The sequence below is a fragment of the Podarcis cretensis genome (genome assembly GCF_951804945.1).
Source record: "Podarcis cretensis genome assembly, chromosome: 5".
Classification (NCBI taxonomy): Eukaryota; Metazoa; Chordata; class Lepidosauria; order Squamata; family Lacertidae; genus Podarcis; species Podarcis cretensis.
Window position 1 is genome coordinate 77647792 of NC_137174.1, and position 13381 is coordinate 77661172.

At 44.3% G+C, this 13381-nt stretch overlaps 1 protein-coding gene across 1 annotated transcript in view; it reads right to left on the reverse strand.

The window, feature by feature from the left end:
* WWTR1 (WW domain containing transcription regulator 1) overlaps positions 1-13381 on the reverse strand; it is a 91933-nt gene that overhangs the window by 34185 nt on the left and 44367 nt on the right. The window contains exon 2 of the mRNA XM_079978165.1: positions 1948-2084. Coding sequence (XP_079834291.1) covers positions 1948-2084 — 137 coding nt within the window. The remainder of the gene's footprint in view (positions 1-1947; positions 2085-13381) is intronic.

Sequence of the window (13381 nt, forward strand, 5' to 3'; positions counted from 1 at the left end):
TCTGGAGAGAGGTAAACCATAAGCCTGAATTCAGATGATATACTGAGCCAAACCATGGCTTCATTCAGCATAGCACAGCAAGAAAACCACCAAAGAAAAGAAAAGAAAAGAAAAGAAAAGCAGCTGCAATCTTCTTTCCAGGAGTCTGTATGTTTGCTAATTCATACTAAATCATGGTCTGGCTTAGGGTTACATATGAGCAGGAGAATTATTACAGTCAACTGGCCTATGAAAAATTCATTTTTAGCAGACACCACAGTGCCATCAGTCTAATTCAAATGGGAGGTGATTCTAAAGATTCACTTTGCAAAGAAGTATGCAAGTGTCTTAAGTAAGTACATACACCAATCTGGTCAGGGAGGCCGAGAGGTGCATCTGAGGGGTGAGGGTCTGTCAATTATGGGCTTTCATTTTCCACTGGGGTCTTACCATTTTTACTATGTTTTATTAGGCCAATTCAAACCTCTGTATAGGCAGCTATGTCATGATTGGTGTGAAGCAATAAGAGTGTTAATTTCAGTTTTTAACAACGTATTACTCACTCTGATCCTTAGGATATTGCAGGAAGCAAGCTCACTATTACCATTTGGTATGACTCACTTAATTGTCCCCTAGCCTTCGGGGGTTTACTCAGGTTTATTCTTTATATTTGATTCTCATGATACATTTGCCACTGTCCAGTGACTCAGAGAGCAATCCCACACTCCCCCTTTATGCTCCAGATAAAAGTTGCTGAGATAGTTGCCAAGAGAAAGCAAACAGAAAGGAAGATTATCGTAGCACAAATAACACTCATTTGGTTCGGCGTTGCAAATCCAAACACAGATCCACAAAGTGAACTTGAAGAACTCCCAAGTTATCTGTGTATGGTTATGCATACCATCAACTCACAAGTTAATGTGGTTTCTCTATCAAAGTAAAACATAGCACAAACTAAGACCCTCCAATTGTCCATATTTTCCAGGGACATCTCTGATTTACAGAAGCCAGGGTGGTTTCTGATTTGATCCCGGAATGTCCCACTTCCCTTAAAGGTAAAGGGACCCCTGACCATTAGGTCCAGTCTGGGGTTGCGGCGCTCATCTCGCTTTATTGGCCGAGGGAGCTGGCATACAGCTTCCGGGTCATGTGGCCAGCATGACTAAGCTGCTTCTGGAGAACCAGAGCAGCGCATGGAAATGCCGTTTACCTTCCCGCCGGAGCAGTACCTATTTATCTACTTGCACTTTGACGTGCTTTCAAACTGCTAGGTTGGCAGGAGCAGGGACAGAGCAACAGAAGCTCACCCCGTTGCGGGGATTCGAACCGCCAACCTTCTGATTGGCAAGTCCTAGGCTCTGCGGTTTAACCCACAGCGCCACCCGCGTCCCTTCCACTTTCCCTTAGGACATCCCTATTTTCATTAAAGAAATATTGGAGTGTATGGAGTTATCTGACCCCCCCCCCCTGAGCCATCTGAGCAGCCCTGTATAGGAAAGTTTTTTTAATGTTTATGTTTTATTATTATTTTTTTATGTTGGAACCCGCCCAGAATGGCAACCCAGTCTGATGGGTGAGGTATAAATAGTTAAGAATAATAATAATAATAATAATAATAATAATAATAATAATAATAATTATTATTATTATTATTAGATAGGTTGTCCCTATTTTCATCAGAAAACTGTTGGAGGGTGTGCACATTTACTATGACCTGATAACAAGAAAGACTTCCAGGAACAGCTATTAAGGGGAGGGCCCCCCCCCCTCTGATATCACCCTCACTGCTTTCCAATGAAGGCCTTAACCCAGAAGGGAAAATACATCAGTTTATGAATCACAAGAAGTTAGGCATCACCCCCCACCTGTCATACTGAGTGTCCATCAAAGGGGAAGCTTTTTATTATTTGGAATCGTGCTGCTGTTTGCACAGAGTCCACTGTCCATTCTGAACATCCTGTTACTCACCCAGGTTTGGTTGTGACATTGCCATGGATCTCTGCGATACAGGGGTGGAAGCAGATGAAGGATGATGGCTCATGTGGTTCAATGGCTGGGTCATGGTCTTTCGAGGATCTTGCCACGTCGTAATCTTCTCTATATGGCTGCAAAACAGAAACGCAGGCATTTTAGGCTGAGAGGAACTGAGGAGATTTCAGTCACAAATATGACCCAGAGCTCTGATTGTCCATCTGTGCACGTCAGCCATTCCCCCTAACTTTTGCTAGGTCATACAACTGTAATATTTATCAGTATCCAAAAAATTCCCATCATCCCTGACCGCTGGTCCTGCTCCCTTGGGATGATGGGAGTTGTAGTCCAAAAACAGCTGGAGAGAGACCCAAGTTTGGGAAACCCCAGTTTATACAATATGCCTTTGTACTCTGATCGTTCTTCCCCCACTATCCTGTTTGCAACCAGGATTGGTTTGTGTGCCCCCTAATGTAAATGCCTTATGAATAATAATAATAATAATAAAATAGAAGTCGTTCGAATATGAAAAGATATACACTCTGTCACAACTTTTACAAGTAATTCGAAGCTTGGTTTCACCTTTACCCTACATTTTCAAACTTTGCAGCTCAAGGTCACTTTCACTTTGTACGTCTCACATGCCCTTCCTTCCAGCGACTGACTCACTTCCTCACTTCAAGGTTTCCTTCAATACTAATTCATTCTCCCTTTGTATGACACCATGCAATGTTTGCTTTTCCTGTATTCTTTAGGTTCCCAAGCAGCCCACCCCCTTGCCTCTGATTTTGACTCATTTCAGAATAAAGACTTGAATAATATATTGGGCTGAAAGAGTTCCCTTGTGAACCTAACCTGTGAGTGATTCCTTCAGTACAGTCATACCTTGGATCCCAAATGCCTTGCGAGTCGAACGCTTTGGCTCCCGATCGCCGCAAACCCGGAAGCGAGTGTTCCAGTTTGGAACCCGAATGTCTGCTACAGCTTCCGACTGGCTGCAGGAGCTTCCTGCAGCCAATCAGCAGTCGTGCCTTGGTTTCTGAACATTTTGGAAGTTGAAATTCATTCAACTTCATTCAACTTCCAAGGTACGACTGTATTAGGTAAAGGTAAAGGGACCCCTGACCATTAGGTCCAGTCGTGACTGACTCTGGGGTTGCGGTGCTCATCTCGCTTTATTGGCCGAGGGAGCCAGCGTACAGCTTCCGGGTCATGTGGCCAGCATGACTAAGCCGCTTCTGGAGAACCAGAGCAGCGCATGGAAATGCCATTTACCTTCCCGCCGAAGCAGTACCTATTTATCTACTTGCACTTTGACGCGTTCAAACTGCTAGGTTGGCAGGAGCAGGGACTGAGCAACGGGAGCTCACCCCGTTGCGGGGATTCGAACCACCAACCTTCTGATCAGCAAGTCCTAGGTTCTGTGGTTTAACCCACAGCGCCACCCACATTATGACCTTAAATGAGAATGCTCCTAGCAGAAATGAGAGTAGGTTAATATCTATTTGACTGCTGGATAAAGTTTACAAATTTGGCAAAGGATAGGTTCCCAAAGGCATGTTCATGAGAATAATTGCGATGAAGCTCTCCTTGGTTGCCCATTTGGTCGTAGTGCCTTAAATGAGCCATGCCCATATTTTCCCCACAAACTATTCCTTAGAATCAGAAATCCAACTGTTAAATCAGAATGCGCATGCACATACAGACTTTATCATCTAGCTCAGAAATGACTGACTGGCAGAAGCTCTTTTGATTCTGGAGAAGAGATCTTGCTCATATTTAAGTGCTCGGCTCCAAAACTGGGAATGCCAAGGATTGAACCTGGGAGCTCCTTTCCAAAAACCAAATTCTGAAATGAATGGATAAACTGATAGTTTCAAAATATAAAGACAGGTTTACACTTAAATTCCATTCATTGAGGGCTGATGCACATACAACAGTCTCCATATTGCAGTGTTTCACCACATTCTTTTGCCATACTAGTTTTAGCCAGTAATTAAGCAGATATAAGTGTACTCTCCTTTCTCCTGCATAAAAAAGATAAAAGCCGCAGGTGGTGACACGCTTGGGATTTTAGGAGAAATTAGGAACATTGCTGAAAACATATAACTTGCCTGCAAGTTGTAAATCACCAAACTCAGTTAGGGAAGCTGTTTAAAATCCAACTTAGCACCTCCATTCAAAACTCAGCTTTCTTCCTGAGGTCCAAAACGTAGCTGAACCTTTTACCACAATGTGAGTATGCACATACTTTCTCTCTGTCGTTCGGTATGGGACTGATCTGAGGGGAGAAGAGGCCAGAGGGTGTGGTGCCTAAAACCCAAATGTGCTGATGGGCCTTAAAAAACGTTGAGCACTGTTTTACTGTTTCACCTGCATATTTGCAATAAGACCTGCACCAGCTGTTGGTACTTCCAGAAGGCTGCGGAAAAGACTTGCCATCATTGCCCACCCTGCCATTTGAATTTTGCTGCAAATGGAGGAGAAATGTGAGAGCCTATGTCATCTAGCCTGTATGCCAGCTGTATGGCATCTACCCCTCCCCTCTGAAGTGCATTTATGAAACTTTCCTTGGCCAGTACCAGAAACTTTATTGTTGCTTAACTTTCATTTTTGCCTTGTATTTATGCAATTTAAGCCTAGATTTTTGTTGTTGTTGTAATACTGGATTTATTCTGTGTTTGCTAAATGGCTGATTTTTGTTATTTTGAATTTACTAATCTGCTCTGTGTTTTGTATATACAGTATGTATTTCCAGTGTTCTGATGTATTGAGTGTTTGCTGTAGCACAGCTTGTTGTGGGAAAGTGACATACAGTATAAGTAAAATCAATCAATATTTGGGCAAGGTCCAAAATACTAGACCTACCTCCAATAAATGCTAGAGGGAGCAAACTTGAAGGCTTACTTTAACAACGCTGCCACTTTAAAAGCAGCCATTGTTTTCGGCAATAGCCTCTTCCTGCCCCCACCCCTGGTTGCTGGCATGCTGTAAATGTCACAGCGCCAAGTGATATCTACTCTTTTGGGAAACACATTTATCACACAGCACTCCCTTGCTGTAGCATTTGCTTTCTTGCTCACCAATTGAGAATGGAAGGAACCGCAGAGCCTGGTGTTTTGTTTTGCTCCTCTTTGCCAGCCAATACTCTAACCCTTCATGCAATCTGGACCAAACCCACTGGAAATGCCCCTGTTTTCTGCAAAGGGATTTGAAAGGCTGAGCCCTGCCAGCTGCTTCCTGTCCCTCCTTAGCTACTGGGGGTGGGGGGAATAAGGAAGCAAAACAGCACAAAGTACAGTGGTACCTCGGGTTACAGATGCTTCAGGTTACAGACTCCGCTAACCCAGAAATAGTACTTTGGGTTAAGAACTTTGCTTCAGGATGAGAACAGAAATTGCGCGGCGGCAGTGGAGGCCCCTCAGGTTAAGAACAGTTTCAAGGTTAAGAACGGACCTCCAGAATGAATTAAGTTCTTAACCCGAGGTACCACTGTACTGAAGCTGAGATCACACAGAAAGCAAAAAGCAAGAGCGGACCCATGAAACACAGGGATAGATTTCAGGTTGTTGGAATGAGAGATGTTCCAACTTTGACTGTCATGGCTTCCCCCCAAAGACTCCTAGGAACTGTAGATTGTTAAGGCTGTTGAGTGGTTCCTTGACAAAATACAGTTCCTGGGATTCTTTGGGAGAAGCCATGTCTGTTTAAGTGGTGGGAGAAGGCTTTAAATGTGTGGTTTGGATGTGACCAACGCCACCCAGTGATCTTCAACGCTGAATGGGGATTTGAACCCTCATCTCCCAGCTTCTTGTCCAACGCTCTCTGTCAGGTATACTGGGCTTCTCAGAACTTTAGCTTTCAAACACCCCACCTCGAACACATAATTGTTGAGCTTCCAGTGGCCTCGTGAAAAGTTTGAAAGCGTGTAAGCAATGATTCTTCACATGCACAGGCATCGCTCAATCTCTCCTCACTCGATTAGTCAACAGAGTGACTCATAGTTAAGCACATAAACTGCCTTCCCTGAAAAGTCCTGGGAGGTGAAGAAAACTATCTGTAGTGTGGTGTTTGCACCACAATGCCTCTTCCCAACGTGAGAGTCATTACCTGGCGTTGCAGTCCATCTATCAATGACCATGTTTTCATCCACAGAGAGCTCACTTCCAACAGATTTGCACAACAGACAGAAACAAGTAACTGGGCATTGCTGCAGAGATTTCCAGATACGATGCAGAGCTCAACTAGAGGCAACAGGGACTCAAATATGCCAAACGATGCAACAGAAGGTATTCGACGCTGCCTGAAAAACTGATCAAAAGGTGCAGGGTGCATAAATCTGAAACTCTGCAGCTGCACAAGAGAGGAATGTTCTATGCAAACATTAGATGTTCAAACTGCCTGAAGCTAGAAGCCAGGGAGTGCCCTGGATTGCCCTTCTGGTGCCATCCTGGCGAAGGAAAAGCATTTCAACTTCATTCAAGAGCATGGAGGTGGAATCTATTTGGCCTCACTCTGAGATACATCTAAATGTTCTCCTAGTTCAAGGAATTCAAAGGAAAGCTGCACTTAGCAAACATGGCTTAACTTCATAAGGTGCGGAAAGCTGCTTATTTATTTTTAAAAACTGGTTTATAATTAGCCCCCAAATTTCAGCTATCCCTGGAAAAAAATGTCTAAGGCTTTTTATAGGCCTAGAAAGCTGAGGCAAGTATGAAAAAAGGAGAGAGATTCTTTTTATACTTGGATTCAAGAGAACCATTCACTATCCATGTATTCAGACACATAGAATAATTGCTCCTTGCTTTCTTTGGCGAAAGTAAGCATTCTATACACGGTTATAAACAAAATCGGTACATTGGGTAAAACCAACTTCAGTTTGTGAATGTACAGATTTTGACCCAAAATCTGACCATTATCATGCACACACCCTGAGTAAAAACAAAAAATTCCTTCCAGTAGCACCTTAAAGACCAACTAAGTTAGTTCTAGGTATGAGCTTTCGTGTGCATGCACACTTCTTCAGATACACTGAAACAGAAGTCACCAGACCCTTCTATATAGTGAGAAGGTGGGGAGGGGTATTACTCAGAAGGGTGGTGGGATTGGGTGATTGGCAGATAGCTGTGATGAGCCTGTTGACGACTCTTAACGACTGCAATAGGTCTTACAGGAAAAAGCAAGGGGTGAGAAGGTGAAAAATGGCTTTGTCATGTATAATGAGATAAGAATCCAATGTCTTTGTTCAGACCAGGTCTCTCCATGGTTTTAAGTTTGGTAATAAGTTGCTATCTGTAACACCCTGAGTATTTCTGCCTAGCTGGAATATGTCCTTAAACGCTGAAAATGCTTATTGCTTGTCTGGATATGCGAGTGCGAAGTCTGCTGTACCAAGCTAAAATTCACTTTTGTAGCTCTGGCCACTTTTGCCACTTATCCCTACAGCCACAGGAATGTGGCCCCTGTTAGCCTGCTCAGAGGGGAATGTGGCCCCGGGGCTGAGAAAGGTTCCCCACCCCTAATTCAAAGTCTGCTGGAACCAGGACGTGCCAGTATCTCTGAAAAAGAGAGGTCACTGAAGCAATACGAAACTGCCACATTATTGATTGAAAAAGAAGGCAAACATTTGTAGGGATTAAATCCTTTAGAGGGGTAAAAACAGGGAGCGGGGAGTACGAAGCCAGCATAATTCATGGCCAACTTTAAGCGAGAACAAAATCTTCGCATAAGCTTACGGAAAGCTTAAGACAGGTAAATCCTGAAGTTTGGTCGGTGACAGCAATCCGCAACCATTGTGTCAGCAGCAGGTTAGGCAAGCCTGCTCTGCAGGCGTGTCAGGCTTCTGTCAGAGTTGCTGGTTGCAAATAGGAGCATGTGGTTCTCAAAAAGGGGCTTCTAGGCCGGGTAAGTGAAGGCCAGTAGATGGGTCTCAAAACAACAATGACAGGATGCAAGAGTACCTTACTGCATTTGCAGCTTCTGACATCCTTAAACTAGAATGCAGATTCTGAAAAACATCCTATTGTCATTTTATTCGTCACAAAAGAATATTCGGCGCTCCCTCTATTAGTGAATTCATTCATTTATTTATCAAAACATTTCTGTCCTACTCTTCATCCTATCTGGATTTCAGGGTAGCATACAACATAATTTTGCAAACTAAATTGCACTGTAATGTAAATGTAATAATAATAATAATACCACCTCAGCAGACCAGGACTTGTAGAAGATTAAAATTCCTGGGTTAAATTAGGAAAATAAAAAATAAAATTTGGCCTGACTCCAAAAAACTTGCACCATACGCAGGCCTCTCCTTGGTAGTGGCGCCCGCCCTGTGGAACGCCCTCCCATCAGATGTCAAGGAAATAACTATCTGACTTTTAGAAGACCTCTGAAGGCAACCCTGTTTAGGGAAGTTTTTAATGTTTTGTGTTTTGTCATGTTTTTAATATTCTGTTGGGAGCCGCCCAGGGTGGCTGGGGAAACCCAGACAGATGGGCGGGGTATGTATGTATGTAATAAATAAATAAATAAATACCATCATCATCATCTTTGGGAAGGACATTCCCTGATGAGGGGGTCACTACTGAAAAGGCCCTGCCTCTTGTACAACTTGCCGCTGATAAAGAAAGCATCTGGAGAAGAGCCTGAGCAGATCTTAAAGCAGATATTATTAGTATTAGTATTAGTATTAGTATTAGTATTAGTATTAGTATTAGTATTAGTATTAGTAGTAGTAGTAGTAGTATATCCTGCCCTACACCTGGAGATCTCAGGGCGGTTACTGTTGTGCCAACAGGACCAGAACCCAAACTGGGCCACTGAAACCCTGACAGTAGGTGTAGCAGACCAATGTACTTTAATGGTCCGACTTGGGATAAGGCGGCTCCCTATATTTCCATATAACTGGTGATAAAGGGGAGGTGGTGGAGACATGCCAAAACAGACTGAAGAGGATTGAACATGCTCACTAGCCATGGAAAGTTGACTTTAGGTTGGAAAATGAAAGTGGATAACAGTGAGACACGGGTCGCCTGGCTTGAGCTCTGAATAAGAGCACTCCTGTTGGGTCAGTCATACTTGTGTATATTTTTTGGAAAGTCAGTGTGTCACATTAGTCCCTAATGCACACTCAGTTGAATGTTCAACATAGCTGGGAGGGGGCCGTGGAGCAACAGCAGCACCCCTCTTTCTCTCCCTCACGCTATGGGGAGAGGCGAAGCTGCCCGGTCCCCCAATGCTTGGCTGAACAGCTGAGGGTTGGATAAGCGAAAGTCTAAATCTCTGTCACCTCTCCCCCCCTCCCATAGCCGTTCAACTAAACAGCTACAGCGACAGCTGTAAGGAGGGAAGGGGCAGCAATGATGGCTGACACTGCCTCTTGCCGGATGAGAATTTTGTCTCCGCCCTTCGACTCTGGTTAGTGCAAGTTAAGAGCAAGGGGTCTCCTGGTTGGACCACTTTGCAGAGCGAGCCTGAGAATCAGAATCGAGGCAGTTTGGGGCCAAGCGCTACATTCCCCCGCGGGGTTACGTTTCCTTTCTGAACTTCCCACTTGAAAAGATCACATGTCCTCCAGCATTTTGTACTAATGACACACACAAGATATTTTAAAAGAGGGACTAGCTTCTAATCCCTCACTTCCACTGCATCCTAGCCAAGAGAAGGAGAAAAAGAACCAGGGCTGGTGTTTTTTCTCCCCACAACCAGCAGGCAGCAGCAGGAAAAATATTGCCAGTCCTTTTTCACTACTCTCCAGCTATAATGATCCATCTCTCTGCACCAGTCTCTGTTTCCTGGATTTAATATTATACAGGCTCATGAAACCAGATTGGAATACTTACTCAACACCTAAGCATTAATTGTTTTATAATAATAATAGAAGAAGAAGAAGAAGAAGAAGAAGAAGAAGAAAGGAAACGTAGAGATTTGCAAAAATCTCCTATTTTTGTTTAAGGGGCTATTATAAACGTACATATTGTACACAGCTATCACACAGGGGTTCCTTTATCAGGGCTCTGCCGTGTTCCTGGGACGGAAGGGAGAGTGGATTTTGCGGCTGGACTACATCAAAGGAAGGCGGCTTTAGAGCAAGTGGGAAGTTGATGACTCATCAACTTCAGCAACCCACATGTTTTCACTCATTTACTGCTCTTCACAGGGTGACAGCTTACATTGTCCTGCACAATAACAGCTTCCACCTCTACAGAGCCATTACTAAACATTGGGACATCTGTTTACAGAAAACCATTGCTCAACTGCTTTTGTTGTTCTTGTTGCCTTCTGAAAAAAAAGAGGTGTTCATCCCCCCCACTATTTCTCCCTCAGAATCATCAACACGAGCTTTCCTTTTTTCTATGGCGGGGTGACCAACTCCCAAGAGACTGCGATCTACTCACAGCCTTATAAACTGGCAGTGATCTACCCCCTTTTTTGAGGTTCAGGTCAAAATGTTGAGCTTTTTTTAGGGGAGACTAAGTGGTTGAGTGATCTACCTGTTGGACGTGCCTGTTCTATGGTATTACTATGGTGATGGTTGGCAGGCAATTAAAGGCAACATCTCTAGAGCAGGTAATTGACCTTAAGGCCAAATGCTGTGAGTCAAAGGCCTCAACTCTCTATCAGACTTTCCAGCACTTGACGGATATATTAGGCAGAGTTGTGAGAAAAGCAAGAGAGAACAAGCTGGGATGAGAGCGGGAAGAAGAGGAGGGATCTTGTGGACCGGCCTTCCCTGGAAAATAGCATTTGGAAACATTTACTTTTCTGCATGCACAAGTCCACGTGAATATCGTTGTCACCCAGTCTCCCATTCTCAAAAAATACTTTTAACGAAACAGCAGGATCAAATGAGGATACACCTGGGGTCTTTCTTTCGGTGGCGCTGTGGGTTAAACCACAGAGCCTAGGACTTGCCGATCAGAAGGTCAGCGGTTCAAATCCCCGCAACGGGGTGAGCTCCCGTTGCTAGGTCCCAGCTCCTGCCAAACTAGCAGTTCAAAAGCACGCCAAAAAGTGCAAATAGATAAATAGGTACTACTCCGGCAGGAAGGCAAACAGCATTTCCGTGCGCTGCTCTGGTTTCCTGCGCTGCTCTGGTTTCACCAGAAGCAGCTTAGTCGTGCTGGCCACATGACCCAGAAAGACTGTCTGCGGACAGACGTCAGCTCCCTCGGCCTGTAAAGTGAGATGAGTGCAGCAATCCAAGAGTCGTCTGCGACTGGACTCAACTGTCAGGGGTCCTTTACCTTTTTTACATATCCTTCTGACCCTCTCTTTTCCCCCCAGGACTTTGTGATGAAAGACAAAGATGATGGTGAGGAAAGTGGTACAGTATTATCTTGCTTACTGCTGCTCTCAGTTTTGCAAGGCAAGCTCCAGCCTGCTCTGTATACAATGCCCTCCAGCCCTTGTGACCACTCCCTTGACTGAAAGGCATACAAACTCGCTCACCTCAAGTGCTAATCTCTGCCTCTCCACCTGCATATATATCAGGGCCTCGCTGGGCAGGAAAATGCAGCAATAGCCCCCTCCAAGTACCTCAGCCCTTTTGCATTTGTGGCTCCACTAGAATTCTATTCGCTGCATTTCTGAAATGCATGTTAAGTGGTTGCTCCTTTTTTTTTTTTTTTTTGGTATTTCATTTTAACAGCACTTCAGAGAGCTATATAGTATCTGGGAAGTGAGTGAGACTGGAAATATATGTACATTGTTATTGGGACCAGTTCAGGTTACTTGCAGTGGTGGCATACCCTCCAACATTTCTCTGGTGAAAATAGGGACGTTCCATTCCATAATGATAATTTCACTATTTATATCCCACACATCTTACTCGGCTGCCCCAGCTACTCTGGGTAGCTTCCAACATACATAAAAACATAATAAAGCATTAAACATTAAAAAAACCAACGACTTCCCTATGCAGTGGTACCTCGGGTTAAGTACTTAATTCGTTCCGGAGGTCTGTACTTAACCTGAAACTGTTCTTAACCTGAAGCACTTTAGCTAATGGGGCCTCCTGCTGCCGCCACGCTGCCGGAGCACGATTTCTGTTCTCAACCTGTAGCAAAGTTCTTAACCTGAAGCACTATTTCTGGGTTAGCGGAGTCTGTAACCTGAAGTGTATGTAACCCGAGGTACCACTGTACAGGATTGCCTTCAGACGGCTCGGGGGTCGGATAACTCCATACCCTCCAACATTTCTCCAGTGAAAATGGGGACATCTTAAGGAAAAGCGGGACATTTCAGGATCAAAATAGAAACCGGGACGGCTTCTCTAAATCAGCGATGTCGCTGGAAAATAGGGACACTTGGAGGGACTGTGGTGGAAGGGTGCAGTAGATGACACAGCATAAGGGGCATTGTGGGAAATTTAAATGGTGGCTTGCTGGCCCAGACTTCAGGGCAGGTGTCTGGGCCTGTGGGCACTGTCTGGGATGTGGGGTCTCAGCAACTATCTAAGAGGAGGGATGGGGAACCTGTTGCCCCTCAGATGTTGTTGGGACTACGGCTCCCAACCTCCCTAACCATTGGCCATGCTGGCTGGGGCTGGTGGGACTTGGAGGCAAGCACCATTGGGAGGGTCACATGCTCCTCGCCCCTGTCTTATATCCCTACATCTACAGTTCCCAAGATTCAGTGGGGAGAGGAATGTTCCATGTGTTTAAAGCACTGGTGCAGATATTCCCTGAGAAAACTGGCTTTCCCAAGACCGGCCAGTGTGCATGTGGATGAACTGGGGGTTCTCCTCTAAAAGCTGAGGAAAGGGCACTAGTGACAATATAGTCAAGCGGTAAGACGGCACATCAGCCCTTTGAGAACAGATAAAAAAAATGCCAGAAAGACCAAGATCTATAGGATCCTAAGCCTACTCATCCCAGAATATTGCTGCGCCTTATACCACACAGTTAAACTTATTTAACGAAGCTACGAACATGAGTTTGACCAAACGACTAAACAACAACAAAACTTATTTATTACCACATTTAAGGGGCCTTTGACACAGCAGAACCAGCAATTCCTCTAAAGACAGGCAAATAGCTTTCATGGTCTGTATCTGTATTGGAACTGTTTTTCAGATGCTTTTATTGTTTTATTGTTTGGTTTTTTGCTATCCTGGGCTCCTTTGGGAGGAAGGTTAGGATAGAAACTATACTACGTACTACTAATAATAATCATCATCATACAAATCATACAAATTTGCTGCCTGCTGCTATGAATACATAACCTCGATTCATTCATTACAAAAGCGGTGTTGGCTATAGAATGGGATGGCTGGTGTGGAAATAAAAATCCACCAAGGAAGTGGAAATAATAGAATTTTCTGCATTTCATTTAATCCGATCAGGGAAAGCATTCTGAGCCAATTTCACAATCGTACCCTTTTTGACAACTGCTGAAACCAGCATAAGGCTCAAGTGGGTGGGGGCTT